At 40.4% G+C, this 14,413-nt stretch overlaps 1 protein-coding gene and 1 long non-coding RNA gene across 6 annotated transcripts in view; one reads left to right on the forward strand and one right to left on the reverse strand.

The window, feature by feature from the left end:
- The window catches only part of LAMB4 (laminin subunit beta 4), a 66,642-nt gene extending 61,005 nt beyond the window's left edge, over nucleotides 1-5,637 (forward strand). For both annotated transcript variants that reach the window (XM_081023423.1, XM_081023424.1), the window contains 5 exons: nucleotides 375-582; nucleotides 1,693-1,831; nucleotides 2,794-2,970; nucleotides 4,052-4,205; nucleotides 5,402-5,637. In XM_081023423.1, the coding sequence (XP_080879549.1) occupies nucleotides 375-582; nucleotides 1,693-1,831; nucleotides 2,794-2,970; nucleotides 4,052-4,205; nucleotides 5,402-5,541 (818 nt within the window). In that variant the 3' untranslated portion in view covers nucleotides 5,542-5,637. The remainder of the gene's footprint in view (nucleotides 1-374; nucleotides 583-1,692; nucleotides 1,832-2,793; nucleotides 2,971-4,051; nucleotides 4,206-5,401) is intronic.
- The window catches only part of LOC308486721, an 80,216-nt gene that overhangs the window by 52,547 nt on the left and 13,256 nt on the right, over nucleotides 1-14,413 (reverse strand). The window contains exon 4 of one of the 4 annotated variants that reach the window (XR_013991212.1): nucleotides 6,886-10,128. The exons of the other annotated variants lie outside the window; for them this stretch is intronic. This is a non-coding gene — a long non-coding RNA (uncharacterized lncRNA). Of the gene's footprint in view, nucleotides 1-6,885; nucleotides 10,129-14,413 lie in introns of those variants that run through there. 4 annotated transcript variants of the gene reach the window in all.

Raw genomic sequence — 14,413 nt, forward strand, 5'->3', positions numbered from 1 at the left:
ATGAGGTGGCCAAAGTAATGGAGTCTCAGCTTCAGGATCTGTCCTTCCAGTGAGCACTCAGGGCTGATTTCCTTCAGAATGGATAGGTTTGATCTTCTTGCAGCCCATGGGACTCTCAAGAGTCTCCTCCAGCACCATAATTCAAAAGCATGAATTCTTCGGCGATCAGCCTTCCTTATGGTCCAGCTCTCACTTCCATACATCACTACTGGGAAAACCATAGCTTTAACTATACGGACCTTTGTTGTCTCTGCTTTTTAAGATGCTGTCTGGGTTTGTCATTGTTTTTCTCCCAAGATAATATCTGTATATTCATATTATATGTTAGACCAAGGATGTTGGGACTTAAACTGTTCTTTCTCCACTTTTCCAAGAGGAGAGTGCCCCACCAGAAGACATAGAGAAAGTTGCAAACTATGTCCTGGGCCTCCAGTTGCCAGGGTCTCCCCAAGAGCTAAGCATGGTGCTTGACAAACTCAAGAGTCTCATGGCACAGTGCGAGGTCTCCCCGACAGAGGTGAATGGGTTAAGTGAGCAAATGGAAGAGGCACAGGGACTATTGGCGAAAGCACAAGAAGCTGAGTAAGTACAATATTGTCTTAGTTTACAGTCCTGTCATTGGGTGGGGGAGATTGGATGTGGCTGAGCAATTGCTACGCAAAGCCATGCTGACTGCTTCCAGGCTGAATCGGAGATGAAGGATGAGATATACTCGGAGTCAAGTGTGGATTTCATGCTCTTTATTCAGCTCATAGTGGTGAGGAGGAATGAAAGTTCCCCCAAAGTATCTGCTTTATATACATTAGTTACACAATGGGCTGCACGTGATTGGCTAATTCCGGAATTCTCCTGTAGGCCAATCAGGTTGTGGATTCACTTCCATCTGGAGCTGGATTGGGTGGCTCCTGCAGACCAATCATACTGCTGCATTGTTCTAGGACCAATCAGACTGCTGCATTTTGGATTGGATTGTTCTAGTAACAATCAGCCTGCTGCATTTTGGATCCTATTCAACTCAGTACATAACAAAGGAGTAACTTTTTCTCAGTTGTCCCTTTTCCCATTCCACCTCCCCATTGACTGTAATGGGAGCGAAATTAGCTATGCCAGCTCCAGGCCTGATATACTCTCAGTTCTGATTCACGGGAATATCAGAGGAACAAGAGTGTTTTGGATCCTGTAAATCCAAGGGAGCCCCATCCTGCACCCTCAACATGCCCATGGAAGACCCTGCTTCAGGTCCTACCACCAGTGGTACATGTACTCCAGTGAGTTTTCCACTGGTATATTGGGTGGTCCTTCATGGACATAAATGCTGCGCTTATGACCCAGTCAGTAGAACAGCATTCATGCCACCCCCAACAATCTCTCAGGTAGCCTTTGGCTTTTGGACCACTGTGTTGTGTTTGTGATTTGGAAACTATCCCTAAATCATAGAAAATTGTATATCTGTCTGCCTTTGTTTTACATTCGGAAGTGCATTTTCAGCCCCACAATGGGTAGACCGATGTGAACTAAGTCATCTAAACATTCTATAAATATACTCTTATACTAATGTTCTTGCCTCTCTCTTTCATCCTCTGTTTTTATTGTAAGCTCCTTGGGGCAAAAACCTATTGTTTGCTAGATATCTGTGTGTGTTGCATATCTATATTCTCATACTTCAGAAGATCTGCGTTTTTTATTACTTAGGAAAGTAGCAAAAGGTCTCCCAACACCTGATGAATTGATAAGCAGCTTGAAAGACATTGAAAATATTCAACAGCAAACCAGAGATGACTTTGCAAAGTTAAATGGATCAATAGAAGAAACGAAAACAAAAATCGCAAAGGTATCCTCTTTACAGTTAACTTTCATCAGAGACTTTTCAAAAGCGAGTAAGAGAATGTGCAAACAAGAGAATTTCACTAACATTTATTTTCTTAGGCTTCCAGTTCTTCATTCAGTTGGCTTCAACCCATTATCAAAGCAGTCTGTGGGTTTTTCTTTTTAATGTTATTGATGTTATTGCATCAGTGTATTCCTATCAGCTTCTGCAAATAACAAAATTGCTCTTGTTCTTTTTGCCACGTGTTTTCACATATTTCTGTCTTAAAGGGGGAAGGGCAGAATGAAGCTGCCAAGTATTTTCCGCTTTCAAAAGACTCCCTTTATCACAGTTCTTTCTCTGAACTTTCAACTTCAGCATAGTAGTGGGGTGGACCAGACGCCAACTCCCACATGGCTCCTGTTGATTAAGCCCTGCCATTCTCATTTTGGAGCTTATTCCTGTCTCAACTTTGTGGGCCATATCAGTCAGGTGGGTGGGAATAGCCTGGTGGAATGAGTTGCTTAGATAACAATGTTCCTTCCCAAACTGGTCCTGACAGAGGAAAATAATTATACCAGGACAGTTTTATATGTGTTCCTCCATAAGTCTGTTCTATCCCATTTCTACATAAATCTGTAATTCTTGTATTTTAAAAATCCTTCACCAGCAGGTACCAGGATGGGTTGTAACAATTTTAAAATGAATTTTTTAAAAAGCATGCCAGCTTTTAGGATACATCCCCCCATGCCCTGTTAATTTATTTATTAACTTGCTAACTTGATTTGCCATTTAAATAATCCACACTATAGTATAGCTATGGAATCCTTGCTTAGTCTGTTTTGTGCATCTGAAGGAGCAAACCCATTGAAATCACTGGGCCTAAGTAACTTAAGCCCATTGATTTCAGTTGGTCTCCTCTAAAATTGTCTTGTTGGGTAATGAGTTACAAGCATCCCGTTGATTACATGATGATTCTTCTGCAGGCTGCGGACCAAATGAACAAGACGGATGATGAATTAGTGGACTTTTCAGAAAAGCAGTCAGAGCTGGAAGATGAAATCGCTTCCTTGAAGACAAAATTGCAGATGAGCAGGGGACAAGTCACCAATGCTAAATCAGAGGCCGAAAAAGCACAGAATCAAGCTGTAGCAACTAATAAGGTAATGCTGTAAGCTCACAATTTAGGCAGGGGTTATGTTCTGAAAATCCCACCTAAAGAACACCCAAAATTGAAATCACTGGGCCTTCACACTGGCAACTGTGTAAAAAAAAGAGACAAATGCTACAGTTAAAGGCACTGAATTACTCTACATGCAGATCACCAGCGAACCTAGGCTGAAGGAAATTTAAAAAGTCAATGACCTCAACCTGTTGCAAATTTCTGATATCACGAGTTCAACACAAGCATTGTCTCAGTATGGGATTGACTAGAATCTTCCATATCATGACATGTCAAATGGAGGGGCTCATTTTGCGGCTAAAATGCGGGTGGGGATTGACATCTCAATTGGCCTTAAGCCTTATTTATTGTCCTATCTCTAACACCATTTTGGTTTGTTGCAAATAAAATATTTTAATCAATTCATGAAGTAGGCAAATATACCATTGGCTCAAGCATCCCTTGTATAATCCCTAGTGGAAAGAAATAAGTGCAAAAGCTGGGATACCATATTTGAGTAGAGTACAACCAATCATATGCTATAATAATTTCAACCTGTTATCGTCATGGCAGAGAACAGGAAAGGAAGAGAATCTACATCTCTCATGGGCCTTGCAAACAAGTCAGGACCCCTGCAAGAATAAAATGTTAGCTGTGTGCCATTAATCCACTTTAATTTCATTCAGATTCTGATTGACCTGAGATCTTTACTCTCTGTATTGGAATTCAGAAGAATAAAAGTTAGAAGGGTATTCTGTCTTGTTTTTTGTTTTGAATGTATGTATAATAACAGCATTAATGAAGTCTGAAGGTGAAAGTCAAATAGGATAGTTGGGCTCTCCCACTTTCTTAACATGTTGGATTACTTATTGAGATTTTTTTATTAACTGCCAGAAATAGTATGTTTATTTTTCTTCCATAGTGGTATTTTTTCTTCAGTGACAATGTTTATTTTTTGGCCGAAAAAATTGTTACTTGATTAAACCTTTAAAAAGCAAGCAAGAAAAACCAGACAACTAAATTTCGTAGCAGAGGTATAAAAAAACAACAACACTTTTCATTGGGAAATATTGTCGTTACAGGAATTTGCTAACCTTAAAAAAGAATATGCCAGTTTACAAGAAAAGCTCAAAGCCAAAGGCCTTCCTTTGGAAACCTTAGAGAAACTGAATCGGTTGAAAAATGAGGCTGAGAAACTGGCTAAAGAGACTGAAAAGAAAATGAAAAGAATAGCAGGTATATATGTTGCATTTACATACCCATTCAATGATTCTTGCATGTTCCTCAGTGAATTATCAGGGGTCCCTCAATGAGAATATCAGTAATGATGCAAAAACATCCCAGAATATAGGTTGCCTGCCACCACTGGTCTTTTCCTACAATACACGGCCACAGGGAATATTCTGGGTCAGGGGTAGGGAGACTCCACGCTTTGCAATATATTGAGATGCACCAATACGAGCCAGGTACAAAATAGTGGCTCAGTGGAAAAAGCCAATTACAGTGGTACCTTGGTTTAAGAACAGCTTAGTTTATGAACAACTTGGATTAAGTTTGTGAACTTTGCCTTGGAAGCAGAACATGTTCTGCTTCCTGTTGAGTGTGTTCCATTTGTAAATTGAGTCCCCCGCTGCTATGGGAAAGCACACCTTGGTTTAAGAACCCTTTGGTTTAAGAACGGACTTCCGGAACGGATTAAGTTCGTAAACCAAAGTACCACTGTACTTACTGTTAGAATTCCTGCTCCATGATTGCAGTCATGGGATTTTGGTATATGTTTTGACTCCACGGAGTGGGAAGTGACGGAGACAAGGTGTTTGTGTTACTGTGTTCCGTGAAGTGGGACTATTGTCCTTTGTTCTTTCTCTCTTTGCTGTCTGATGCTAGAGAGAGTGGGAGGCATGTTGCAGTGCTCCTTGTGTTATATGTCAATAAAGTAGATTAGCCAAAATGCTGAGTTGCTGAGGTCTGTTAACGCAACTGCGCAAACTCTGCAGATCCCTAAGTGTGCCAATGTCTGTTGGCATCGGTCGCTGTGATGTTCGGGCTGAAGAAAGCTTTTGAAGCTCCTGAACGAAAGACCAGGAGGGAGAGAACATGCCAGTCTTCTTATGTCCTCAGATCAGAGTTTCTGCTAACCGCGGGAGGGAAGCGGGTGTGGAAGACAGGACTGCAAAATGAAAAGGAACTATAGCTGCATTATTCCGCCTCCCTCCTTGCACCAGGAGATTTAAAGGCCCATATCCGGTGTCTGGGTTGCAAGATGGCAGCCCTAATGCAGAGGTTCCTTGACTGCCAAGCCAAAATGAAAAAGAGGTCTTTCAAAGAAGGAAGTTTGGAAACTCACAGTTTTTTGGGGGGGCAGTGATTTACAAGGATTTTACTTACTTAATTGTACGTAACCACCTGATGTTTTCTTTTTTAAATTTCAGATTTGGAAAATAAGATACAGGATCTGAACCGGATTAAACAAAACAAGGCTGATCAGCTGAGACAACTGGAAGATCAAGTCACAGCTATCAAAGATGAGATTATGCAGCAGTCAAATAAATACGCTATTTGCAAAAGTTAATGAGTCTAATAATCTAACAATATAACTGTAAATGAACAAACAGCTTTCCACGACCGCTTTGTAATGATGAACAGTTTATAAATTGTATAATTATAACATCTAAGATGATGTTTGTGTGGTTTTCTGTGCTAGTCCTTGACCTTTATGGGGGTCGATACTTTGCAGGGATAATAATAATAATAATAATAATAATAATAATATACAGTGGTACCTCGGGTTAAGTACTTAATTCGTTCTGGAGGTCCGTTCTTAACCTGAAACTGTTCTTAACCTGAAGTACCACTTTAGTTAATGGGGCCTCCTGCTGCTACCGCACCGCCGGAAGCGTATGTAGCCTGAAGCGTATGTAACCCAAGGTACCACTGTAATAATAATAATAATAATAATAATAATAATAATAATTTATTTATATCCCACCCTCCCCAGCCGAAGGTACACTACAGTATATGGTGCTTTGCTGCTACACCAGGCACCTCCAAACTTGGCCCTCCAGATGTTTTAGGACTACAACTCCCATCATGCCTAGCTAACAGGACCAGGGATGATGGGAATTGTAGTCCCAAAACATCTGGAGGGCCGAGTTTTGGGGTGCCTGTGCTACACCGTTATTTAGAAACTTAAGGATAGTTTTATTCTCACACACTAGGTGGCAGCAGGAAACTATTTAAAATTTTCATCTAGGAATGACTTTAAAGCATATTATTATTTCCTTTTTTAAAAAGTAAATTACCACACAAGAGGAGCCTGTTGGATCCGGCCACTGGCCCTCTAGTACTGCATCTGTTCTCACAGTGACCAATCAGATGCCTGTGAGATGCCTGCAAGCTGGACATAAGCTCAACAGCATATTAGCAATTTAGGACAATTCACTCTTTTAGCACAAATTAATGGCATGTTGTTGTTTAGTTGTTTAGTCTTTTCCTATTCTTCGTGACCCCATGAACCAGAGCACGCCAGGCACTCCTGTCTTCCACTGCCTCCCGCAGTTTGGTCAAACTCATGCTGGTAGCTTCGAGAACACTGTCCAACCATCTCGTCCTCTGTTGTTCCCTTCTCCTTGTGCCCTCCATCTTTCCCAACATCAGGGTCTTTTCCAGGGAGTCTTCTCTTCTCATGGGGTGGCCAAAGTATTGAAGTCTCAGCTTCAGGATCTGTCCTTCCAGTGAGCACTCAGGGCTGATTTCCTTCAGAATGGAGAGGTTTGATCTTCTTGCAGTCCATGGGACTCTCAAGAGTCTCCTCCAGCACCAGAATTCAAAAGCATCAATTCTTCGGCCACCAGCCTTCTTTATGGTCCAGCTCTCACTTCCATACATCACTACTGGGAAAACCATAGCTTGAACTATACGGGCCTTTGTCGGCAAGGTGATGTCTCTGCTTTTTAAGATGCTGTCTAGGTTTGTCATTGCTTTTCTCCCAAGAAGCAGGCGTCTTTTAATTTCATGACTACTGTCACCATCTGCAGTGATCGTGGAGCCCAAGAAAGTAAAATCTCCCACTGCCTCCATTTCTTCCACTTCTATTTGCCAGGAGGTGATGGGCCCAGTGGCCATGATCTTCGGTTTTTTGATGTTGAGCTTCAAACCATATTTTGCGCTCTCCTCTTTCACCAGAGTGCTACTTGTAAAGGTATTTGAACTGTTTAAGCCCCACAGCAAGCATGGCGAATCATCCAGATGTTGATGAACTACATATCCCATCATTCCTGGCTATTGGCCATGGCGGAAAAGGCAGATGAGAGTTGGGTCAACCTCTGCCCTACAGCATGTCCAGTTATGCAATCAGTACCAAGACCAGTTAACAGCAGAAGCGGAGCAATAGTCATCAAATGGAAACTATAGCAGCATTTTATGAATTGTCAGCTGAACTTAGCTACGTGCAAGGAAATGGCTAATTTGGCCCACCCCAATGGGCTACATTCTCCTGTTCATTTATTCACCCATGTAGGGATGGCCAGACATTCATCAATATTGAAATTCTGATGGCATGTGCTCCATCACCTGTAGGAAGTGGTATGTAACTTGCATGCTCAATATCTGCTGATTTCCTTCCATCTATCTTTGTTCTGGTGTGCTTTGATTATGCTAATCTGGTATGTCATACATAAATCGGGCAATGTCATGCATACAAGTGGTAGCCTGTGTGGCGCCCTCTAGAGGCTGTGAACTACAGCACTCATTATTCTTGAGCATTGGCCCTGCTACCTGGGGTTGAGGGGAGTTGTAGTCCACAATATCTGTTGGGTACTTGATGTAGACAGATTGCACATGCAATCCAAATTATAAAAGGTAAAGGGACCCCTGACCACTAGGTCCAGTCGTGACCGACTCTGGGGTTGCAGCGCTCATCTCGCTTTATTAGCTGAGGGAGCCGGTGTACAGCTTCCGGGTCATGTGGCCAGCACGACTAAGCCACTTCTGGCAAACCAGAGCAGCGCACGGAAACGCCGTTTACCTTCCCGCCAGAGCGGTTCCTATTTATCTACTTGCACTTTGACATGCTTTCGAACTGCTAGGTTAGCAGGAGCAGGGACCGAGCAACCGGAGCTCACCCCGTCGCAGGGATTCGAACCGCCGACCTTCTGATCGGCAAGCCCTAGGCTCTGTGGTTTAACCCACAGCGCCACCTGCGTCCCATCCAAATTATACTTCGCTTCAAATGGCCAGAGTGGGTTATGAGGGTGCCATGCCTAAACCTCCACAACATGAGATTTTTTAATCACATTGAGTGACATGTAAAACAGCCCATCAGCTCTCATGCTCATACTAAGACAATTATCCTTTCTTTGTTTCCAAATGCCTCATTGCTTGGAATACAGTCAGCCATACTACAAAGGCTACCACTATCTGAAATTCACCCACAACTGAAAACAGATGTATTTCCAGCCCAAGGGATGAGAAAACTCATCTGCACCACGTACAAATGCTGACAGCTAGGGCTTCTGTTTAGCTGCACCTAATGGTGACAAATGTTTCTCTAATATATCTGCAATTTAATCTTGTACAATGTCTTAAATCATCAAGGGCATTTATATGCACTTTGGAAAGAGTATACGATATATTTTAAGTTAATACTGTACTGCAGAGGACTCAAAACACCAACAGCGATTGAGTTTCTATTTGATAGTAAGACGATATGGTTATGGACTCCTTCCCTGGAGGTTCTTAAGCAGAGGTTGGATAGCCACCTGTCATGGATGCTTTAGCTGAGATTCCTTCATTGCAGGGGGTTGGACTAGATGACCCTTGGGTCCCTTCAATCTCTACAATTCTACAGTACATGTGGCTAAAACATTTGTGCAGTGGGATTTTGTTTGTTTGCATGACAAAATCTCTGTCCAGGTTATATCCCTAACTAGTTAGATTAGTTGATTGATCCCACAGGAATTAGATTCATCTTTTCTTTTTTAATTTATTTAATCATTTTTTCTATGCAAACAACAACCACAAAAGACACTACAACAAAAACCATAACAATAATAACACAATTTGACAACTCAGATTTAAATACACTGATATACCTATGACTGCACCCTTTTAACAATATTTTCCCACCTCTCTCTCCTCCCACTTCCCCCCACTTATCGCTTAAATATTCATTCCAGATTTCTTCGTATTTATCCATTCGTAATTTGCGTCGACATGCAATTCGTTCATATGTAGCTAATCTGTCCATATTATCAATCCATGTGCTCAATGGAATTAGATTCATCTTGTCACTGAGACGTTAATTTTCCCATGGAAGCCAATTTTGTTTTTAATAACTGCACCTGGACCTAACCCAAAACCAATTCACAAATCATGGTTGGGCTAGAAACACAGGAAACCATGCTATTCCATGTCAGGTTTTTTGTACGTATAACCTAATATTGTCTAGTCTGACTTGCCGTGGTCGCCAGCGTCTTATGCAGAGGCTTTTCACATGAGCGGCTCCTACCTTATTCTTAGAGGTGCCAGGGACTGAAACCCAGAGCTCATACAACTCAAGCATGGGTTAGGTAAAGGTAAAGGGACCCCTGACCATTAGGTCCAGTTGTGGCTGACTCTGGGGTTGCGGTGCTCATCTCACTTTATTGGCCGAGGGAGCTGGTGTACAGCTTCCGGGTCATGTGGCCAGCATGACTAAGCCGCTTCTGGCAAACCAGAGCAGCGCACGGAAATATTGTTTACCTTCCCGCTGGAGCGGTACCTATTTATCTACTTGCACTTTGACGTGCTTTCGAACTGCTAGGTTGGCAGGAGCAGGGACCGAGCAACGGGAGCTCACCCCGTCGCGGGGATTTGAACCGCCGACCTTCTGATCGGCAAGTCCTAGGCTCTGTGGTTTAACCCACAGCACCACCTGCGTCCCTCAAGCATGGATTGCCAGTCAGCAAAATGATGCTTCTGTAAGGTCTTGTCCTTTGCTAGTGTGTAGAAATTCACTGCAAATGCACTCTTCTCGATGAGGCCTGGGAATTCTGCACAGAGTAGCAACTAACTGCAGCCACACTACGCCACCATGACTGTTCTCCACAAGTCGCCTCTTGTGGCCTTTCAATGCATCTGGAAATGGCATCTTCCAGTTGCTTCTGAAACTATAGATATCCTTTAAAAACCCATAAACAAAACTGATTAAAACCAACCCCAAAGCTTAGCTTTTTTTCTTCTCAACTCAGAATAATTTATGTCACTGAGAGGTTGGAATTTCCTGTGGGATGGGAAATCTGTGTCCTGTTCTGCCTCTTGTTCTGACTTGGCTGATAATTTGAAATCATTACCATAGCTTTAGACTTGTTTAAAAAATGCCCCATTGACAGTAATGGTTTCCAGCCGACAGATTTTGTTCATAGATTATCAAATCACCAGATGTAGAATTCAGGAGGTTACAACAGTTTCTTTCCTCCAACTACAAGCTTTAACACTGGGAATGTTGTCTGAAACATTCCTAAATAGCTAGTAAGCCAAGAGTTTGATCCAGAAAAGATAAAACGCTCACAGCACAGCATGGTGGTTTTATGAGCTGAGATAGTATTATTTGTCTCATCTAAAGTCTGAGAAGGGAATTTATAGCAGGCATGGGCATACATTAAATTAAATGTAAAAGTATTCTAATTATACGTCCCCCAGGGCAATGGACAGACAATATGCATTTGTTGTGAAGGCAGTGGAACAAAAGAATTGATTACATCTAATAAAGCATTCTCAGCACAGGAATGCAAAATATGTGTGGTTTCAACTTTATTGCATTTCTCCCTATTTGAAAATATTAGTCTACAAGGATCCCTTACAAGTTACACATTTGGACAGTAATACAAGACCAGCCATGCTTTGCAGTTCTATCTACATGCAACACATTTACTGACATACCTATTCAGAACTGAGTCTTACTTAATTCAATGGGACTTACTTCCAGCTAAATAGGGCTAAGATTGCAGCCTTAAATTACTGATTAAATCAATTAAAGCTATGGTTGATGGACAAATTTGAATCAGTGGGGTTGTGAATTAAGGTCACATGTTTATTCTGTATGGCTATTTTGTTTCTAGTGTTACTATAATAAACAAGAAATTTTTAACTTTACAGACACAAGCAGAGAGTGCCTAGCACTGCCTAGGAATTTTTAGAACCCCCAAAATATTGAGATGCTTTAAAATGGATAGTGTGCTTTGTGAGTTTGGGCCCGTCACACTACATATCACTTGAAGTCACAGTAAACTCCCTTTTTGGTCTGCCATCTTGATTCAAAATGGCACCTGGCACCCAAACATCAGTAAAGACCCTCCCACCCCCACATTGGAAACCCTCCTGCTGAGTTTGGGGAAAATATTCAGGAGGAGGCCAAACCTGTGCCAAAAATCAGCTGCAATAAGGCCCAAGCCCTAACCCCTATGCCAATTTTGGTGACAATATGTCAAGAGGCGGCCAAACCTATGTAGAATATTGGTTAAGAGACCTTTAAAAAAGTTTGTATATCTTTCTGTGAGCGAGCAAGTGGAGGAAAAATGTTAACTTGGTCAATTATTTTTAGCTAGAACACTTTTAAAGGGCAAGTTTTTCTTTTGAGATGATGACTTTCACATTTCCAGTTAATTGGAGGAAAGTGAGATTGAGACTCTACTAGTTTTTATACTCTTTTGGCAAGTAAATTTTTATTCAGAATTTGTACAAAAAAAAAGAAAAAGAAAAAAGAACTAACAAATACAAAAATAAACATTTTAACATAAATTATTCATCCTATTTTCATACTCTACAAAAAGGAAACATACAATCATACAAAAAATAATAATATAACCATTAGGCTCTCCTTAGCCTTTGACTTCCCTTCACCCTTTTGGTAAGTATCAAATAAATCTCGGATTGCGTAATTAGTTTATTAAAGTTTATAGTTATTAGCTGATAAAGTTTTTCTAATACCGCCAGTTCCTCCTATATATCCGTTCCAATATAATTCCAAAATTTACTCCAATTTTTTTGAAATTTCTGGTCGTCTTGGTCTCGTATTCTGCCTGTTAATCTATCTAGCTCGGCATAGTTGATCATTTTGACCTGCCAGTCACTTATGTTAGGAATAGTTTCTATTTTCCAGTTTTGTGCCAGCATAATTCTTGCGGCTGTGGTGGCATAGAGAAATATTTTTTTATCTTCATTTTTTATTTCCTTACCCATTATTCCCAGCAAAAAGGCCTCAGGTCTCTTGGGAAAAGTATATTTAAAAACTTTTTTAAGTTCATTATAAATTGCTTCCCAAAAAACCTTCACCTTGTTGCATTGCCACCACATATGGTAGAGGTCTCCCTCCACTTCACCACATTTCCAGCATGTCTTATTTTCTGATCTATAGATTTTAGCCAATTTTGCCGGCGTAAGATACCATCTATAGAGCATTTTCCAAACATTTTCTCTCAAACTCGTACAGGCCGTAAATTTAATATCTCTATTCCACAATTTCAACCACTTTTCAAACTCGATGTTATAACCGAAGTCAATTGCCCATTTAATCATTGCCTCTTTGACTTCCTCGTCTTTTGTATGCCATTCCAGTAATATGTCATATAATTTAGACAATGTTTTGTTTTTGCCTTCTATTATTTCTATATTGAATTTTGATTTCTTGTCCTCAAAGCCCATTTTTCTTTTATCTTGTTTTAACATATCATTCACCTGATGATATTGTAGCCAACCGGTGAATTGATCCTTTATTTCCTCATACGGTTTAAGTTTAAGCCCTTGTTCTGATTTTCTTACCAAATCTTCGTAGGTGGCTGTCTTCCCTTCCATGTTGTTTTTTTTTATTGTTAAGACCTCTACTGGTGAAATCCACCATGGTGTTTTTCTTTCGAGAAGGTTCTTATTTCTTTCCCAGACCTGATATATTGGTCCCCTGAAAATATGGTTTAAGAAAGCCCTATGGACTTTCACCTTCTCGTACCAGAGATATGCGTGCCACCCATACCGATTATTGAAACCTTCTAAATCTAGTAGGTCTCTGTTCTCCAATTTTATCCAATCTTTTAGCCAAAGTAGGCACGCTGCTTCATAATATAGGCTCAGATCTGGGAGAGCAAAACCTCCTCTTTCCTTTTTATCAGTTAGTATTTTCAGTTTAATCCTTGGTCTTTTCCCCTGCCAGATGAATTTCATCAGGGTTCTCTGCCATTCTTTACATTGTTTTAAACCTTTAATAACTGGAAGAGTTTGAAATAAAAACAACATCCTCGGCAAAACGTTCATTTTAACCACTGCTATCTTCCCTAAAAAGGAAAATTTCATCCTCCCCCATATTTCCAGATCTTTCTTTATTTTTTTCCATGTAACTTCGTAATTATCTTTATATAGGTTTATGTTTTTTGCCGTGATCCACACTCCCAAATATTTCACTTTTTTCACCACCATGATTTCCACTTTTTGTTCTAGATCTTTCGTTTCTTCCTTAGTTAGATTTTTAACCAGCATTTTAGTTTTATTCTTGTTTACCTTAAAACCTGCCACCTCTCCAAATTCCTCAATTTTTTGTAATGCTTCTTTTACACTATCTTGTGGATCTTCCAAAGTCAGAACAATATCGTCGGCAAAGGCTTTAATTTTGAATTCCTTCTTTCCTACTCTAATTCCTTTCACTTCTGTTGCTTCCCTCAGTCTCTTATTAAGTACTTCCAAAATTACAATAAATAATAAGGGGGACAGGGGGCAACCTTGTCTGGTCCCTTTATAAATGTTAAAATATTCTGTTGTATTATTATTTATCACCAGCTTTGCTTTCTGTTCTTTGTATATTGCTTCTATGCCTCTTCTAAATTTTTCGCCAATTCCCATCCTTTCCAAAACCTTCTTTAGGAAGTTCCAGGAAACATTGTCAAATGCCTTTTCGGCGTCTATGAAAACCAGTGCGGCTTTTCTGTCTATTTTCATGTCCAGGTATTCAATAATGTCAATCAAATTCCTTACATTATCCCGTAATTGTCTCCCTGGGAGAAATCCTGTTTGATCACCATGAATTTTATTAATCAAGACCTTCTTTAATCTTTCCGCCATTATGTCTGCAAATAGCTTATAATCATTATTTAATAATGAGATTGGCCTATAGTTCTTTACTTCCATAGTGTCCACCTCTTTTTTAGGGATCAATGTAACATAGGCTTCCTTCCAGGTATTAGGTATCTTTCCTTCTCTCAATATATTGTTCATAACCTCTCCCAGCACTGGTGATATTTGGTTAATTAATATTTTATAATATTTGGCCGGAAGGCCGTCCGGTCCCGGCGCCTTCTCAGCTTTCATCTTTTTAATAGCCTTTTTTATCTCTTCCTGTGTTATTTTCTCCTCTAGTGCTGCTCTTTCATCTTCTACAATTTGTTCCAGATGGTGTTTTTGCAGAAATTGATCTATTTCTT

Source organism: Podarcis pityusensis, assembly GCF_964106645.2.
Source record: "Podarcis pityusensis genome assembly, chromosome: 10".
Classification (NCBI taxonomy): Eukaryota; Metazoa; Chordata; class Lepidosauria; order Squamata; family Lacertidae; genus Podarcis; species Podarcis pityusensis.